At 47.9% G+C, this 18,644-nt stretch overlaps 2 protein-coding genes across 6 annotated transcripts; both read right to left on the bottom strand.

The window, feature by feature from the left end:
- Positions 1-34: 34 nt before the first annotated feature.
- On the bottom strand, positions 35-14,125 carry LOC139573223 (zinc finger protein 687a-like). 4 transcript variants are annotated; one of them, XM_071396447.1, is made up of 11 exons: positions 13,914-14,123; positions 10,972-13,092; positions 10,158-10,413; positions 8,056-8,297; positions 7,725-7,909; positions 5,000-5,176; positions 3,757-3,919; positions 3,355-3,606; positions 2,642-2,754; positions 2,372-2,465; positions 35-2,268 (listed from the first exon to the last, which is right to left on the bottom strand). In XM_071396447.1, exons 2-11 carry the CDS (start codon positions 13,066-13,068, stop codon positions 1,600-1,602), a joined length of 4,248 nt encoding a protein of 1,415 aa, XP_071252548.1. In that variant the 5' UTR covers positions 13,069-13,092; positions 13,914-14,123; the 3' UTR covers positions 35-1,599. The 4 variants fall into 4 exon arrangements, 3 of the variants coding, with proteins under 3 accessions (XP_071252548.1, XP_071252550.1, XP_071252549.1); XM_071396449.1 differs by having other exon boundaries at positions 10,972-13,084; XM_071396448.1 differs by lacking the exon at positions 13,914-14,123 and adding an exon at positions 13,205-13,830.
- A 319-nt stretch (positions 14,126-14,444) lies between these two features.
- Positions 14,445-18,327, bottom strand: LOC139573222 (26S proteasome non-ATPase regulatory subunit 4-like). Of its 2 annotated transcripts, none has more exons than XM_071396444.1 (10): positions 18,220-18,327; positions 16,695-16,835; positions 16,416-16,530; positions 16,246-16,332; positions 16,088-16,156; positions 15,781-15,996; positions 15,519-15,627; positions 15,187-15,318; positions 15,038-15,102; positions 14,445-14,918 (listed from the first exon to the last, which is right to left on the bottom strand). In XM_071396444.1, exons 1-10 carry the CDS (start codon positions 18,243-18,245, stop codon positions 14,742-14,744), a joined length of 1,137 nt encoding a protein of 378 aa, XP_071252545.1. In that variant the 5' UTR covers positions 18,246-18,327; the 3' UTR covers positions 14,445-14,741. The 2 variants fall into 2 exon arrangements, with proteins under 2 accessions (XP_071252545.1, XP_071252547.1); XM_071396446.1 differs by having other exon boundaries at positions 15,038-15,099.
- Between the last annotated feature and the right edge of the window lie 317 nt (positions 18,328-18,644).

Here is an 18,644-nt window from a genome sequence, read left to right as displayed (position 1 = left end):
ACGACTGACAGAGAAGCTCAAATGAGACTCAAAGTGATTATTATATTCTATCTCTGGGTGTTTTATTAGAAATGCTCTACGCAAGAAAGAAAACATAGAATTGGGTTACAGGGGGAAAGAGGGCTGTGTTAACATTGTAATCTCTGAAGACTGAAGAAACTCTAGCTGGAGACACACACACAATACCTTTATCAAAACAGTAGAAGAGATAACATCGCTGATTGGGTGACTAATCTTTAAGTTAAACCCCCCCCCCCTTTTGTTTTTAACTGTATTTCAACACGCTTTACATGCTTTTCTTTAGCATACAATCACTGTCCTCAACCCCTCACACCTCTCCTCCAGGACCCTCCCTCCCTCTCAGAGAGAGAAAGAGAGGATAGCTGTCTAGTACTCATATTTACATGGTTATGGTTCAGTTGTGGTCAAGTACAACCACACTTTAGTAATGGAAGGGTCCAACCCAACCCCTCCAGGTTATACAGGGTCATCTTGAGATGGGATGTTTCCTGATTCATCTGGAATTCCTGATGTTACAAGGCCGGATCAACAGGAATACTCTGCCTGTCTCTGTGGAGCCAATCTCATCCCTGATCATACTATATGGTTAGACGGACGGGGATGAGAATGGAGAACATTCAAGAGACAAAGCCAATCCAGAGCTTACAATGAAAAACAAATACCTGCACATACACAACCCCTTAAATCAAAGCCTATGAACAAACTATAAGAAAATCAATGCAACAGTGAGAATGAGAACTGGGACGGGCTCTACACAGAGAAAGCCCAGTGGTGGCTGTCACCAATCCACTGTGAGATTCTGTGCTTGGATGAACCATAGAAAACTGAAACATTCAAATCAATAAGCAAATCACACCCCCATGTTGACTAGTCTCTTCCAACACCAGTCACATTCCCTGTTGATGATGGACAACAGAACCCTAATAGAACTCAGCTGTAGACTGACTGGTGGTTAACTGTCATTTTAAAAAGTACACTTCTGAATGGAAGTGTTATTTGGTAATATAACCTGTAATAATGCGTTTAATAACTCATTTACAGCCAAAGGAGGTCGGTGGCACCTTAATTGGGGAGGATGAGCTCGTGGTAATGGCTGGAGTGGAATGGTTATCAACTACATGGAAACCATGTGTTTAATGCCTTTCCATTTGCTCCGTTCCAGCCATTATTATGAGCCGTCCTCCCCTCAGCAGCCTCCACTGTTTACAACTCAGTGAGATGTTAATACTACCTCAGTTTAGACAGGTACAGCACCTGAGGTACTGCGTCCAGAATCATTCAGACAAACACACACAGGTTATGGCTGCCATATGACAAATGTGCCAGAAAATTAAATAAGAAAGAATTGAATGAAAACAACTGTTATCACAATGTGCTTGTGTGTTGGATAAGTGATGACAGGAACACACTGCTGAAGAACGGTTTACAGTGAAGAGCTTTCCTTCCCATACCTCCTCTCTCTTACTAAAATATCTGCAGTTTATAGTACTCTCTCACCCTCCTTCCCTCCAAAATATTATCTCCTCTCTCTGTCTCTCTCCTCCTCCTCCACCTTCCCCTCCCTCTCTCATTTTTCTCTCAGACAGGTTTGTCTGTCTTGCGTGCGGTGATGAAGGCCATGCCGTGAGTCCTGAAGTGTGTGTTCAGATCCGAAACCTTCTCAAAGCGTTTCCCACACACCTTACACCCCACCCTGCCCTCCCCGTCCTCCCCCAGCGGTGTGGGGGGGTGAGACGAGGACGAGGGAGACCCCGGCAGGGAACCCCCTCTGGGACTCCCGTCACCGTGGTTACCGCCGTTGCCGGGCGATGATGTCAGGGAGCGGTCGTTATGGCCGTGACGGCTGTGGTTGTCAGGGGGCGTGTCTCGAACCCTGTGGCTGATGAAGCGGTGGCGGGAGAGGGAGGGGGCGGAGGCAAAGCAGGCTCCACACTGTAGACACTGCAGGCTGACTCCTCCCCCCAGGGCCTCGGAGCGGTGCTGGGGGATGTGGTCCAGGAAGACGGCGCGGTCCTCGGTGGTGAAGCCACACGGAGCACAGTGGAACCCAGACTCTGGCTGGGGAGGGGGGGCCGAGGAGGTGACGCGAGGTCTCTTAGCAGGGATGATGCCCTCGGTCACATCGTCCTCTTCTTCCTCAGTCTTCAACCCTCCTCCTCCGTCTTCCTCAGCTGAAACAGTGAACGGAGGGTTGGAGCCTCCGTCCTGCTCCGAGGAACTGTCGGCCCCTTCTGCACCCCTCCCTCGCTGACAGACAGAGAGAATTAGAGTTAATGACATTTAGCATTAATAACCGGTCTTCCTATATAAAGGCTTCAGTCGGTAGTTGTGAGAGAAAGTGGAACTGTACCTTTGTGTCCAGAGCTGACATGCCGTGTCTCAGCTGGACATGTCTCTCCAACACCAGTCTACTGCTGAACGTCCTCTTACCCTCACTACACAACCTACACACACAAACACACGTTAGGGTTTAGTGTAGGGGTTAAGGTGAGATACAGCTGTTGTAGGGTAGTATAGGGGTTAGCGTGTAGTGTGCATACTTAATAGCAGTGGATGACTCATTTAGACTCTGACGTGGGGGTAGGGTATGTAGGGGTTAGGGTGTAGTGTGCATACTCACCGGCAGTGGAAGGCTCGTTTGATGCCCTTGTGTTTGACTCTGATGTGGCGTCTGAGGCTGGACGTAGAGGAGAAGGAGTTCTCACACAGACTACACGGGAACTTCTTCAGGATCTACACAAAACACAGGCACCTTACAGTGAACAGTCCCCTCAGTTTCCCTAGTTTAAAAACAGAAAGGCTACTAAAGACAATGATGCTTACTGAGAAAAACGGCTGAAAATCTGTTCTTCAAAGAAAAAAAAAAAGAGGGCAAACTTTCCTGGATCCCTCCACTTCATGTGAGAGGTGACTGTGCGCCAGAACTTTAGAGATATACATGATATGACTTCATAACCTATATGATCGGGCCCAATCCCAACTTGAGAAACACCTGGGGAGCTCAAAGTTGAGCATAAATAAACTCTGATCGTATTTTGATGGAAGAACGTAAGTGACGTATTAAGCATAACTTTTCTCAAGTGAGGATTGGGCCTGTGGTGATTAGGTGATTTGTTTAAGGGCCAGTTAGGGGTTAATTTTGGGCGGGACTGGGCCCGTGGGCCGGCAGTAGAGTAGGCCTGACCTAGAGGGTCAGAAGATACAATGGATCACTGATCAGTTAGAACCGATTCAGAATCAATCTACTGTACTGCACATCAAACAGTATATCACTACTGCATGAAACATTTAACTGTCTTTATGTGTAGTCCATGTGCAGTCTGTGTTCCTGACCTTGCCATGCTGCTCGGCCATATGGGTAATGTAGTCCTCTCTGTCAGCGTAGCGGGCGTGGCAGGGAGCACAGCTCCACCCTGGGCTTGTCTTACTGCTCTCTCCATCCCTTTCTTCTTCCTCCTCCCTTCCCCACTCCTCTCCGTCAGAGCTCTCCGTCTTCACCGAGCTCCGCACCCGGGGGGGAGGGGCAGGGGAGGGCGCCATGGCAACGGGAACTTCCTGTTTGACCGCAGGGCCTCTGTGAGTAGTCTGAGCGAGGGAAGGGGGAGGAGAATAGAGAAAGGAACACAGCAGATAGAGAGATGGAGGAAAGTTAAGCTACATATCATATCAACACAACTGACTGACCCAAACCCAGTCTGGAGAAGGACTGTGTGAGAGGGGAACCCATAGATGTACCTTGATGTGCTCCAGCATGGAACTTCTCTGCGCGTAGAGCTTGGGGCACTCAGGACACTTGAACACGTGCACCTTCTGCTTGACTAGGTGGGTGTCAAAGTGGACGTACAGCAGTGGCTTCTGGGTAAATACCGTGTCACACATCACACACTTGTAGATCATCCTGTAAGGAAGGAGTGAAGGGTATAAGCTTCAATGCCATACAACACTCCTTCCGTGGCCTCCAACTGCTCTTAAACACTAGTAAAACTAAATGCATGTTCTTCAAGCAATCGCTGCCCGCACCCGTCCGCCTAGCATCACTACTCTGGACGGTTCTGATTCAGAATATGTGGACAACTACAAATACCTAGGTGTCTGGCTAGACCGTCAACTCTCCTTCCCAAACATACTCTCGTAAAACTGACTATCCTACCGATCCTCGACTTCGGCGATGTCATTTACAAAATAGCCTCCAACACTCTACTCAGCAAACTGGATGCAGTCTATCACAGTGCCATCCGTTTTGTCCCCAAAGCCCGATATACCACCCACCACTGCGACCTGTATGCTCTCGTCGGCTGGCCCTCGCTACATATTAGTCGCCAGACCCACTGGCTCCAGGTCATCTATAAGTCTTTGCTAGGTAAAGCCCCGCCTTATCTCAGCTCACTGATCACCATAACACCCACCCGTAGCACGCGCTCCAGCAGGTATATTTCACTGGTCACCCCCAAAGCCAACACCTCTGTTGGCTGCCTTTCCTTCCAGTTCTCTGCTGCCAATGACTGGAACAAATTGCAAAAATGGCTGAAGTTGGAGACATATCTCCCTCACTAACTTTAAGCATCAGCTATCTGAGCAGCATACCGCTCACTGCAGCTGTACACAGCCATCTGTAAACAGCCCATCCAACAACCTACTTTTTTTGCACACCAGTAATTCTACTTGCACATCATCATCTGCACATCTATCACTCCAGTGTTAATTTGCTAAATTGTAATTACTTCGCTACTATGGCCTATTTATTGCCTTACCTCCTTATGCCATTTGCACACACTGTATATATACTTTTTCTATTGTGTTATTGACTCTGTTTGTAAATTCCATGTGTAACTCTGTGTTGTTGTTTGTGTCGCAGTGCTTTGCTTTATCTTGGCCAGGTCGCAGTTGTAAATGAGAACTTGTTCTCAACTGGCCTACCTAGTTAAATAAAAAATTATGTAAAAATCTGAGACCACAACCAGTGTGTGTGTGTACATACTTGGCCTGTCCTCCAGTGAGTGTGGGGTGCTGGGTGTTGATGTGGCTCTGGGCGCTGGGGGAGGACTTGAAGGCCATCGGGCAGCTGGGACACTTATGGAACACCTCACAGTGGGCCGTCTGGATATGGGACTTGACCGAGTTTAACCCTCCAAACACCACCTGACAACTAGAACACCTGCAGACAGAGAGAAATATCATTGTAGATGTTGTCCCTAAACACTGATTCAGGGTCAGATATTTCTTCATCCTCCTAATGGTTAAAGCATGGGTTGGTGGTAGGGCTGTTGCAGTGACCATATTACCGACACACTGGCAGTCACAAGTCATGACCACGTAATTGTTGAGTCATGGTAATCTCCTCTTATGCACTCTGGACAAGTGTTAGTAGTTCTCAAGTCGCTAACTACCATCAGGTCCTAATGGCCTGGTATTTAGGACTCTACTGTCCCTCCATCAGGTCCTAATGGCCTGGTACTCAGGGCTCTACTGTCCCTCCATCAGGTCCTAATGTCCTGGTACTCAGGGCTCTATTGTCCCTCCATCAGGTCCTAATGGCCTGGTATTTAGGACTCTACTGTCCCTCCATCAGGTCCTAATGGCCTGGTACTCAGGGCTCTACTGTCCCTCCATCAGGTCCTAATGGTCTGGTACTCCGGGCTCTATTGTCCCTCCATCAGGTCCTAATGGTCTGGTACTCCGGGCTCTATTGTCCCTCCATCAGGTCCTAATGGCCTGGTACTCAGGGCTCTACTGTCCCTCCATCAGGTCCTAATGTCCTGGTACTCAGGGCTCTATTGTCCCTCCATCAGGTCCTAATGGCCTGGTATTTAGGACTCTACTGTCCCTCCATCAGGTCCTAATGGCCTGGTACTCAGGGCTCTACTGTCCCTCCATCAGGTCCTAATGGTCTGGTACTCCGGGCTCTATTGTCCCTCCATCAGGTCCTAATGGTCTGGTACTCCGGGCTCTATTGTCCCTCCATCAGGTCCTAATGGCCTGGTACTCAGGGCTCTACTGTCCCTCCATCAGGTCCTAATTGCCTGGTACTCAGGGCTCTACTGTCCCTCCATCAGGTCCTAATTGCCTGGTACTCAGGGCTCTACTGTCCCTCCATCAGGTCCTAATGGTCTGGTACTCCGGGCTCTTTTGTCCCCCCATCAGGTCCTAATGGCCTGGTACTCAGGGCTCCATTGTCCCTCTAACCACTCTGACATCAATGGAAAATATTAAACTAATTCTAGTAATGGCCTTTCAGTGTGGGCTGTATTATTATGGATACTGGATGTACTGGTTACCTTATGCTACGCTCCAACATTTCTATCCATGAGTCTGGGAGAGAACCTATAGGCCTAGGCCATGCTGTTGCGTCATTTATCGTGCAGGGCAGCTTACAGTTAGCCTACAATGATAGTGAATTTGATTTTGAATAGCCTAGTAATAGGGCATTTTTTATATTTTCATAATTAATTGGGTGACACATTACCTTTAGCTATACAGAATATCTCACCACCATGCGTTTCCATCTCCTCCCTTCTCTCCAGCGTGCAGACGAGCTGTCAACAGTTTAGTGAAATATGTTTCGTTGCGAAAATATGTCACTATCGATGTTCTCAAACAGATTTCACTTGGTTTCTCAAATGGAGCACTGGGTAGCTACAGCAACGGGGTTGGAGAACCCATGGCATACAGAGTTTGGGCAGAATAGGACCTGTAGGGCAGCCGGAGCATGCCTGCGGGGCAGCCGGAGCATGCCTGCGGGGCAGCCGGAACATGCCTGCGGGGCAGCCGGAACATGCCTGCGGGGCAGCCGGAACATGCCTGCGGGGCAGCCGAACATGCCTGCGGGGCAGCCGGAACATGCCTGCGGGGCAGCCGGAACATGCCTGCGGGGCAGCCGGAACATGCCTGCAGGGCAGCCAGAACATGCCTGTAGGGCAGCCGGAGCATGCTCCTGTGTGGAGTGAAATAAGTGTTGTTATATTTATTTCTCAGCTGCTCATATTAAGCACATGCTCTGCTATAAAACCCAAGTAGCCTACAAAACGGACCTGCGGGAAAGCGCGCAGCCTCCATTCACTATTGGAGTGCATACAGATGACATGTCTTTTTCCCCTGCCCCTGTGATAATGAGCCATTCTAAATCAAAATAAATTGTACATATTAGTAAAGAGAATATTAAATTGAGAATAGTCTGATGGGTGAAAATATGATCACTTGATGAGAGAACAGCTGTGCAGCCCGAGGCAAGGAACAGAGCGCAAGCTTTTTTTGCTACCTTTCTCAAATCATCAATTATACTGTTCTTACTATAAAATCATATAAAATAAAAGGCATATATTGTCAGCTAAATGAACAAGCCTACAGCCTATGGCATGGAGCATATCCAGATAGCATAGGCCTACAGTAGCCCAACTCAAATTTTATTCTTCGGAAATACATTTTCTTCATATCAAAATGTTTTAGACCTGACTAAAATAAATAATCAATTTATTGTGATGGTGTACATTACATAGATTTATTATACTTTTTTATATATTGACGTTCCAAAGGTGCACATGTTTACGTTAATTAACGGTCAATTTCCTTGAGACCGGCCGACTTTTGCAAAATTTCATGACCGCTACAGCCCTATTTGGTGGGAAGGTAATCTAATCCTAGATCAGTGTCTACGGGAGTAACTAGGTTTGTTTCAACCACAGAGGGAGTGAGGGGTGAAAGGTCACCTGTATCCGATGCGTCGTGTGAAATGGAGACAGGCCTCCTCCAAATGGGATTGAAAGGCTGGCTGCTTGGCCACACCCCCACACTCTGGGCAGACGTAGGGGGGGCGGGGGTTGTGGATGCGAGCGTGAGCAGAGGCACTGCAGCCGTTAGGAAGGAGCATGGGAGGAGAACACTCCGTACAGGACTGGAGGGAGAGAGACAGATGGGGAAAGGAGGGTGCACACGTCAGTAAAGGCAGGTACTCCAAAAGCCATGAAACAAGCTATTACATACAGTGTCTAGACTGAAAAAGTTCGGTGGATTTTTGAACACACACACTGCTCTACTCACAGTGTTAAGGGCTGGTTTGACCTCTTGGAAGTGGGCAGCCACCTCAGCCTTGCTGCAGAACTGCACCTTACACTCAGGACACTTGTTATTGGTGTACAGCACCGGCTCTGTCGCCTTCTTACTGATGATTGGCTGCTGCAGCTGGGGAGCGGGGCTCAGGGTTGCCGGGGTCACTGCTGAAGTCACAGCCAGAGCAGAGGACGCTGGGACAGAGGAGGTGGAGAGGGAGGGAGAGAGCATGCCTGAAGGAGGCATAGAGAGAGACGGGGAGATAGATGGGGGAAATATAGATAAGGGAAGATAGATGGGGGAATATAGGGGAAGGGGAGTGAAAGGTAAAAGGAAAAAAAGAGTGAGAGGAAAAGAGAGTAGATAGGTACTGATAAACAGCGCTGCACTAGTATTCATAAAGCGTCTCAGAGTAGGAGTGCTGATCTAGGATCAGGTCCCCCCGGTTATATAATATTCATTATGATCTCAAAGTCAAATCTGATCCTAGTTCAGCACTGCTACTCTGAGATGCTTTACAGTGCATTCGGAAAGTATTCAGACCGCTTGACTTTTTCCACATTTTGTTACGTTACAGCCTTATTCTAAAATTGATCACATTATTTTTCCCCCTCATCAATCTACACACAATACCCCATAATGACAAGGTGAAAAAAGGTTTTTAGAAATAATTGCAAATGTATGAAATTTTTTAAACAGAAATAGCTTATTTACATAAGTATTCAGACCCTTTGCTATGAGTCCAAATTGAGCTCAGGTGCATCCTGTTTCCATTGATCATCCTTGAGATGTTTCTACAAACATCTCTTGATTAGAGTCCACCTGTGGTATATTCAATTGATTGGACATGATTTGGAAAGGCACACAGCTGTCTATATAAGGTCCCACAGTTGACAGTGCATGTCAGAGCAAAAACCAAGCCATGAGATCGAAGGAATTGTCCGTAAAGCTCAGAGAGAGGATTGTGTCGAGGCACAGATCTGGGGAAGGGTACCAAAAAAATGAACAGTGGCCTCCATCATTCTTAAATGGAAGAAGTTTGGAACCACCAAGACTCTTCCTAGAGCTGGCCAAACTGAGCAATCGGGGGAGAAGGGTCTTGGTTAGGGAAGTGACGGAGAACCAGATGGTCACTGACAGAGCTCCAGAGTTCCTCTGTGGAGATGGGAGAACCTTCCAGAAGGACAACCATCTCTGCATCAATCCACCAATCAGGCCTTTACTGTAGAGTGGCCAGACGGAAGCCTCTCCTCATTAAAAGGCACATGACAGCCCACTTGGAGTTTGCCCAAAGGCACCTAAAGGACTTTCAGACCATGAATGCCAAGCGTCACGTCTGACGGAAATCTGGCACCATCCCTATGGTGAAGCACGGTGGTGGCAGCCTCATGCTGTGGGGATGTTTTCCAGCGGCAGGGACTGGGAGCTTAGTCAGGATCGAGGGAAAGATGAACAGAGAAAAGTACATTGATCTCCTTGACGAAAACCTGCTCCAGAGCGCTCAGGACCTCAGACTGGGGCGAAGGTTCACCTTCCAACAGGACAACAACCCTAAGCACACAGCCATGACAACGCAGGAGTGGCTTTGGGACAAGTCTCTGAATGTCCTTGAGTGGCCCTGCCAGAATCCGGACTTGAAGCCGATTGAACAGCTCTGGAGGGACCTGAAAATAGCTGTGCAGCGACACTCCCTACCCAACTTGACAGAGCTTGAGAGGATCTGCAGAGAAGAATGGGAGAAACTCCCCAAATACAGGTGTGCCAAGCTTGTATTGTCATACCCAAGACTCGAGGCTGTAATCGCTGCCAAAGGTGCTTCTGCAAAGTAAAGTGTCTGAATACTTATGTAAATGTGATATTTCATTATTTTCTTTTTTATACATTTGCAAACATTTCTAAAAACCTGTTTTTACTTTGTCATTATGGGGTATTGTGTGTAGATTGAGGGGGGAAAACAATTTAATCCATTTAAGTATAAGGCTGTAAACTAAAAAAAACATGGAAAAAGCCAAGAGTCTGAATACTTTCCGAATGCACTGTATGTATACAGTCCTAGGTGAGATATGAAGGTAATAGCACATAGTCTCTCTCACCGATGGGAGTGGTGTCCTGTTGGCCTATCATCTGCTCTACACTGACAGGTCTCATGACCAGGTGGGAACACTGCATGACCAATCCCCTCTCCTTGTGTTCCCTGGCGTGGAGCAGCAGGCTGCACTTGTTGAAGAATGCCAGCCGCTTGGCACAGTGGTTACAGGTCACCTCGATCCTCAGGGACCGCCGGTCGTAGTGGCGGGCCAGGCTGCGCTCCAGGGCAAACGCATCGCCACACTCCAGACAGCGGTAGCCCTGCGACGCAAAGGAAGAACAACATGAATACGATACCTATGTCGATGACATGTCTCTAGATACAATGCATATTCATTGGTCTTGTATGTATTGGCTGGCGCAATCAAATGTCCCCTTTGGGGATTAATATGTGCCCTTGAGCGAGGCACTTAACCCTAATTTGCTCCAGGGGTGCCGTAGTACTATGGCTGACCCTGTAAAACAACACATTTCACTGCACCTATCTGGTGTGTGACCATAAAAAAACACACAACATAAACAAGAGCGATTTATTGGTCTACTGAACACAAAGTCTAACAGAAATTGGACATCCGCTTTTACCCCAACCACTACTAGTGCAATATTGAATCCATGCTGATATAGACCCATCAAACTCAACTCCGGACCCCAAAGCCAGTTCCACTGCATTTTTTCATTGTTCCCATCTAACCAGGGTCCGATTTAGACCTGGGACACCAGGTGGGTGCAATTCATTATCAGGTAGAACAGAAAAGTAGCAGGCTCCGGACCTCATGGGGTAAGAGTTGAATACCCCTGATATAGACCTAGGTCTGTTACCTGTGCAGGCAGAGGCAGGTCCCACTCCGGTGGTAGTGGTGTACAGAGGTCTGGTCTGTAGCTGGGCAGCAGGTTCTTGCTGTTGAGGATCTTGTTGAAGGCCTCCACCAGACTGGACTGGCTCCTGGAGATAATGGCTCCTGTACTGTTCACTATGGAGGCTGGTCTACTGCCCCCCTGAGGGGTGAGGAGGGGGGAGGGGGACACAGACACACCTCCATTCAGGGTCTTCTGACCCAGGCTGCGCACGCCGGCCCCCCCTGGACTGAATCTGGGGGAGGAGGAAGAGGCGGGAGAGACAGAGGGGAGGGCTGCTGACTTGGTGATGCTGACAGCCGTAGCCAACACTTTGGGCTTGTTGCTGTCGGCGGCCATCTTGTTTTGGGCCTTGCTGGCGGCCATCAACATGGCGGTACTTGCATCCTGGAGTGTAGACACAGGCAGGAGGCTGCCACCCTTTGACTTCTGCTGCGGAGGCTGCTGAGATGCCACCCTCTTGGGCCGGCTGAGCACTGTACGACCCCCCGGGGAGGGTTTGGAGCCATCTGCGCCTTTTGAGGGGGTCCCCCCCGCTCCTTTGGATGCTACTCGTGTCACTGTCCTGGTGATGCTGCCTGTAGGGGTCTTGACTGTTTTGATTCGGACTTTGAGTGGGCGAACGGGGGCTGTTGGTGTTGTCGTAGAATTGACCGGAGCCGTCTCCGTGTCTCCTGTTTGTCTTCCATCCACAACCTCCATCTTCTCACTGTTGTCTGACCTGCACCCCAGGCTAGGCTCACTCTCCATGGGCTCCTCTCCCTCTCTAGCCCCCTGTGGAGTTGATGCTGAGGTTGGTGCAGGGCTGGAGCTCCTCTTGGACACAGTGGACATAGCAGAACCTGTCTGGTCAGACGGGGGGCTCTCTGGTGAGTCCCTCTCCTCGATCACATGTTCCGGGTTTCTTTCCTCCATCACAGGGCTAGAGATGGGTCTGGGGTTACTGAGGGCGGCAGCCAGCCAGGACTGACGGGCCTGGGCAGGAGGAGGGGAGGGAGACCTGGGGGTGGAGGGTACTTCATCTGGAGGGGGGGGTTTAGAGATGGAGGATGTCTGAGAGATGGAGGGAGGGGGTTTGGAGGAGAGAGGAGGAGGGCAAGAGAGGAGAGGAGGGGAGGAGGGAGTTGGGGAACTGAACAGCTCTGAAGAGGACATTTGGCGGTGTCTGCGTGGAAATTTGGGAGGGGAGCACATGGGAGAATCTGGGCTCTCTTGGATCACTAGCGGGCTTCCCAAATCCGGTTCAGAGTCGTCCTCATCTGAGTCCATGATGCGCCTCACCCCCACTCTCAGGCTTCCGTTGGAGGGAGGGGGGGGGGAAAGAGTTCCGTGAGGGCACAGAGTGTCCTCACTCAGGATGGAGGGAGAGAGGTGTGGGTTGACAGAGAGTGAGGATGATGATGATGATGAGGAGGATATGGAGGTTATAGGACCAGCAGAGGTATGAGAGGAGAGAGGTTTCCGTCTGTTGAGAATATTAACTGTATGTTTGGTTGTGCAGGCCGACCCCCCTGCGCCTCCAATGCTGCCCCCTCCTTCACTCGCAGTAGGAGGGGAGCAGGTTGACCAGAGCTCCCCGTTGGCCTGGCCCAGCCCCTGGCCTCTCACACTGGGCTCCAGAGTGACTGTGGACCCCTCAAACCCATTCTGGAGGAGAGGTTCTGAGGAGACCAGACCAGGCATCCTAGGAGCCAGTTGTGAATTCAGCAGGCCCCCCTTGACTCCCATCCCAGTCTCCACCTCAGGGTCTGTCCCACTGCCCCCAGGGCTGTCCCCATCCTCTTCATCTGACTCCTCAGTCTCTTCATAGGAGTCAGGCCTCACCCTGTTCTTAACAATCACACTGACCACTGGAGGCTCACTTTGGGAGTTGGGAGGGGAGTCAGTGGGGCTGGAAGGTCTTGGCGAGGGAACCCCGGCCCCCGACACGCTGCCCCCAACCTTCCCTGACCCCTCCCCACCCTCTTCCGGCGCAGACTGGATGGCCTCTTTGGCATCGATGTCTGGAATGTCGAAGGCTGCCAACAAGTCGTCGAAATCTGGGGTTTTCATGTCCCCCATTCCCGGATTACAAAACCTGCAGAACTGACACACAGGAGTGAGAAATAAACACTGTTGTCCCCAACCCAACCAAAGCCTGAGGCAGGACCGAATACTATGAATCTTGATAATTCATGACAAAGTAGTTGTGACTTACTGTTTTGAACGTGCATCATCATAATGTTGAACTGCAATGTTGAATAGCCTATATTTCAGGTAGCTATGTAAGTAAATTACTAGATCCCAATAAACCTCAAACCTGGCAAACTTGTTGAATGAGTTAGCAGTTAGAAGCAACCACTTTATTTGGAAGTTAGAAACTTATTTGAAAGTTCAAGTTCCCCTACTGCCCTCGTGTAAACTGGCTACTGAGCTAATGTTAACAAGTTAGTACAGCAATGGCAGCTAGCAAGACCGATAGCTAGGCCTAGTTTTCAGACAGCGTTATTCTCCCCTTGTTGCACATGCTTCATGCAGTGCAGCTGTACTAGCTAGCTATTCTCGCTGAGTTTGCGAGAACACAAAATGTGGATATTTTATCGTTATCAGACAGACTGTGTATTCAGTTATGTAGCTCGCTACCACACTGAGCTGTCAACCACCTCGGCACACATACACTAACTAGTTACGTTCCCTTCTAGCATTGCCCCGACCAGCTAGCGTAGCTAACATTACTTAGCTAGCTAGAATTTTCTACGTCGTCGTCAACGCAAGGAAGCCTTTTAACGCCTGCTTTTCAGGTATTTAAACCTTACAATTGGAAATTATTTAAGGACATTCATTTGAATAAGTGGCTTATACGGGTATATGTGACAAGCAGAAATGTATATCTAGTTTTAAATGTGAAGGAAATGTGGTTTGTTTACCTGGCTCTTCGGTTCCCGACTTTCCTTTTTGACGCATGAGTTATTCGTCACCAGAAACGACGGGGGAGATAGGTCCTGCCAGGTTCATAACGTGTCGACTTTGGAAGCTGATGTGTATGCAATTTGCCAGCTGTTTTCCACACTCCTGCCGTACATACGTGTTATATTGTAATGCCTTGTTCTTGCTCTGGCGAGTGTTGGCTATCATTTCCTGAAAATGGCAGTGGTACAATCAAATAACCTTTATGTCGCAATGTCGTCCAAAGCCAAGGGCATGCTTTTGTTGCATTTGTGGTGTTGCAGGGACAAAATTTAGACAATGCATCTTTTGTGTTTCACAAAGCATGGCTTTTCAGAAAGACCTAGTTACACAGGGATAGTTTGCAATAAATTCAATGTTTATCTGACATTTTTATACTAAATGTCAAGTCCATATTCCACCACATCTGTTGTGTAGACATCAATCCCCTCTTTAGGAGTATGTGTACAGCATGTCAACATTGGCACAAAATTCCACAACCAGCCGAGGTGTTCTCTTGAATTATGTAAATTTATTTATTATCAGGACATAAATGTACACTTACTGAATGTGCTTGGGTTGATATAAGGTCCCACTTTAGTACAAACTTTTTATTTTTTTTAAAGGCAACATGCATCATTAACCTTGACACAACAAAGATAAAGAAAGCCCTGTTCAACTGTTTGAGTATGGGATACAAAAAAAACCTAGAGGTCATTTGAGGTTACAGTTTGCACAACTATTATATTAAAGGAGCCATTGTCAACAGGTCAACGCCAGGGTATCTATTATGTTTACTGTGTAAATGTTCATTTCTTCTTCTCATCGTCTTTGTCTTTCTTGCTGTCAGGTTTGGATCCTGTCTGTGAGGCCAGCGAGCCCATGGCATTCCGGATGGCCTCGTTATTGGGGTCGACACCCGGTAGGTTCTCCAGGACACTCTGGAGGAACTCTGGGTCCTGCATCACATCATAGTCCTCCTCATCCTGCAGAGAGAGATTAACATACGCTAGAAAAACAAGAGCCTTTGAGCATGTGTAACAAGCGGGTATGTCCGCTACACATGTACACTTTCATCTCAGTGGTGTGTGAGAGTTGGCCGTACCTTAGCACCCTCTGAGTCTACAGGGGCTCCTGTGTCCATGTCCATTGACTCTGCACCAAACTCTGCTGGGTAGGATAGGACAGATGTTAGACTGACTGTGCCATGTTATAACTGGCTATGGCTGGTTATAACAGGTGTATGTCACTGACCTCCACCCTGCATGGACATCTGTAGGGCGTAGGCAATCTGCTCGTCCTCTGTCATGCGGCTGAAGTCGGGCATAGCGGGCGTGGCCGTGTCAGCCTGGGGGACTGACATCTTCAGCAGAGCTTCGTCTGACTCTGGAACAGGAGGAGGTTAACGGTTTAGTCCCCCATATGCAGTGCCTCCCTCCAGGGAAGATCCAAGTACAGAGAGGGGAGAGAGATAATGGTGTATAGGCATTGGTTGGTTGCCAGTTATAGATGAGTGATTAGTTTGTAGGTGGAGGGTTATAGTTATGTGTACAGGGTGTAGATGGAGAGTTGTGTATTTGTGTCACCGTCAGCGGTAGGCGAGGGAACCCCGGCCTCAGCAGCAGACACCACTGCTGCCCTGCGAGTCTCATCCTCCTGCCTCTGTCTCTGCTCCTCCATAGACACCCTCAGAGCCTGGAGAAGGCACAGAGTGCAGAAAAAGTTCAAAGGAGGAAGATTGTAGTATACGATAATAATCATCCAAAAAAGAGGCAATGAGAGAGAACTAGAAAGCGTAAAAACAAGAGTGAGAGAGGATGATCAACCCATCTAGTCCTCCCCTCTCACCAGTGCCAGCTCTGGGTCTGCACTGGGGTCCACTCCAAACTCAAAGTCACTGGACCCCAGGCCAAGCATGGCTCCTCCCTCCCCAGCAAGGATAGGAGAGGACAGCAGGGCATCAGCCAGACTGGGGCCTGGAGGCACTGTCACAAGGTGGGACCCTGCTCCTTCCTTCCCATTCAGAGTGTTGATGAAGGCCGTCAGCTTTTCTGTGTTCACCTCCTGGAGACCAAAAGGAGTTTATATAAGGGAGACAGTGATGCCTATAAAGAAATAATGAGACCAGATAAATATTAGGTAAGATATTTGGTACCTCCTCTCCAAAGTTAATGATGTCCACACTGACTTTCTCTTTCTTTAGACGCTTTGCCATTTTCACCAGCTAGAGAGAATGTGACAGGAAATGATGTCAGAGGGGACATGCATGCAGTTATCAACACACGCCACACACTGCATTGATAGAACACTCACATCCTTTTCGTTGTCCTCCACTGGGCTGCCCACAAAGGCAATTATACGCATCTTGTGGTTCTTCCCCTGTCTGTGCTTCAGAGCCAACTGGGAGAGGAGAGGACACAGGGTTTAGTGTCATGACATACAATAAGATGAAATTGTATTGTATTATTGTGTAGTATACATACATGTGCCACTCTGATGCCTGTGCAGAAGCTGATGTTTCCACGGGGCTGGACAGCGTGCAGTTTAGACAGTATCCTCCCCGCGTCTGCAGTCAACGTGGTCAGCACCTCACAGTTACTGCGCAGAGAACAATAGTTACTACACATTTCTTACACTCAATCACTAAAAATAAAATCACAAGTATCCAGGCATCCTGTAATATCTAAATGATGAATGTTTAATTTTTTTGTTGCGACCGTAGGATAAGCACAAAGACACATCTCACACACACAGCTCCTTACTTGGCCATGGTGATGAGGCCCACATTGTTCTCTGGGTTGCTGCGTGTCTTGGAGTGACACACAATGTTGACAGCATCTTGCTGAGCCTGAAGTCTGGTGGGGAGGAAGTCTCCATTCCTCATATACTCACTGTTGTCCACACTGAGGCGCACAGACAACACAGTACATACATTACACAGTGTAGCATGTAGGCCAGGGAGGGCAACTCCAGTCCTCAGGGGCCAGAGTTGTGTCACACTTTCCACCCCATCCCTATCAAACACAGCTGATTTAAACAAATTGCAATCTAAACTGAAGATCATGATTAGTTGATTATTGGAGTCAGGTGTGTTAGCTGGAGCAAGAGTGTGACACCAACTAGGCTCCCGAGGACTGGAGTTGCCCATCCCTGATGTAGGCCCACTAGAGCAGGGTTTCCCAAACTCGGTCCTGGGGCCCCTCCTTGGGTGCACATTTAGGTTTTTGCCCTAACACTACACAGCTGATTCAAACCACCAAAGCTTGATGAGTTCATCATTTGAATCAGCTGTGTAGTGCTAGGGCAAAAAACAAAACGTGCACCAGGCCTGAGTTTGGGAAATCCTGTATTAGAGCACAGTGACAAGGTGGCTGGTATTATATCTATATTTAGAACAGTGTTGCATAAATTAGTTAATGCTGTCATTTGTACGTTTTTGGGTACACAGACCAAATTCACATAGAAATGTGAGTTATGTAATTCTCATTGAAATCAACTATTTTACGTTTGGTTTTCTACACCAGCTTCAAAACTGAAAATACAATATGTGGTTATTGGAAATATATTTCGCAGTGGTTTAGATGGTACAATGATGCTCTACACTATACTTGCTTTTTGTCACAAATTATAACTATTAGAATTTTAGCAAGCAGTTCTGCAACGTGCATCTAAGTGTGCCCTTTAACTGGCAACAGTAACATTCTGCCAAACGTTTTCCCCAACCAGGACTCTCCATTTTACCCCCTTCTCCCATACTACTGCTAATCCCTAGACAGACTGATGGTAGGGGACATATTGAAGTGCATAGTTAGCGAATGTTGTCGATGTTGACATAGGAAACTTTTATCCAGAGCAGCTTACAATAGGCAGAAACAAAGACTGAGGTAATCGTTTTCGGAACCTTATGTTTAAACCGTTGCCTTGTTCACCAAATAACAAAGAATACTAACTAACGATAACAGTTTCGGGGTGTAATGCTTGCTACATTGGCAAAATCTATCACGACCTTACTTGAAACAACTTATTGCTAGCTAACTAAGCTGCTCTAAATTCTCTGAAGTGTTTTATTGCAATCATAACCGTTGCATGTCATAGCGAAGCTAGCATTAGCAAGCCAAAAATGACTCAGGAAAATGGCTAGGATTGCTGGCCGGACGTGTTTACATAACTCATGTTAGCGGCAATTTAATGATAAAAAAAAAGACGCACGTTCACATTAAACTAAACAAACTCTTCCTCTTACTTAGTTTAAATAATAATACATATGACAATTTATTTTCCCCTTACCAGACCATAGTACTTTCAAGCCCCATCTTGGAATCTTTTTGTTACTGTCTACGTCACCAGAACTGATGGTCGATGGGAAATGCAGTTCGGCCCCAAATACCTGCGCATATATTTGTTGACAATGACTTACACAACAGGAGGTTGGTGGCACCATAATTGGGGAGGACGGGCTGGTGGTAATGGCTGGAGCAGAATTTGTGGAATTACATCAAACCATGTAGTAATTCAGTAATTAGTGTAAATAACTAATTGTGGAACCAATACCACCCTCTCCTGTGCCCTTCCTTCCTTTCCAACCATTATGAGCAGCCTCCACTGACATACGTTATGGACCAAGAGAGACTGCAATCCACATTTTGGTTTGGTTTGCTGAGCAGGGTTATCAGGGTCAAAGGTCAAAACATTCAAAAGAGCACAACTTTTGA

The sequence above is a fragment of the Salvelinus alpinus genome, chromosome 4, assembly GCF_045679555.1.
Source record: "Salvelinus alpinus chromosome 4, SLU_Salpinus.1, whole genome shotgun sequence".
Taxonomy (NCBI): Eukaryota; Metazoa; Chordata; class Actinopteri; order Salmoniformes; family Salmonidae; genus Salvelinus; species Salvelinus alpinus.
The sequence above is the reverse complement of the archived record's forward strand: the minus strand, read 5'-3'. Positions and strand labels throughout refer to the sequence as shown.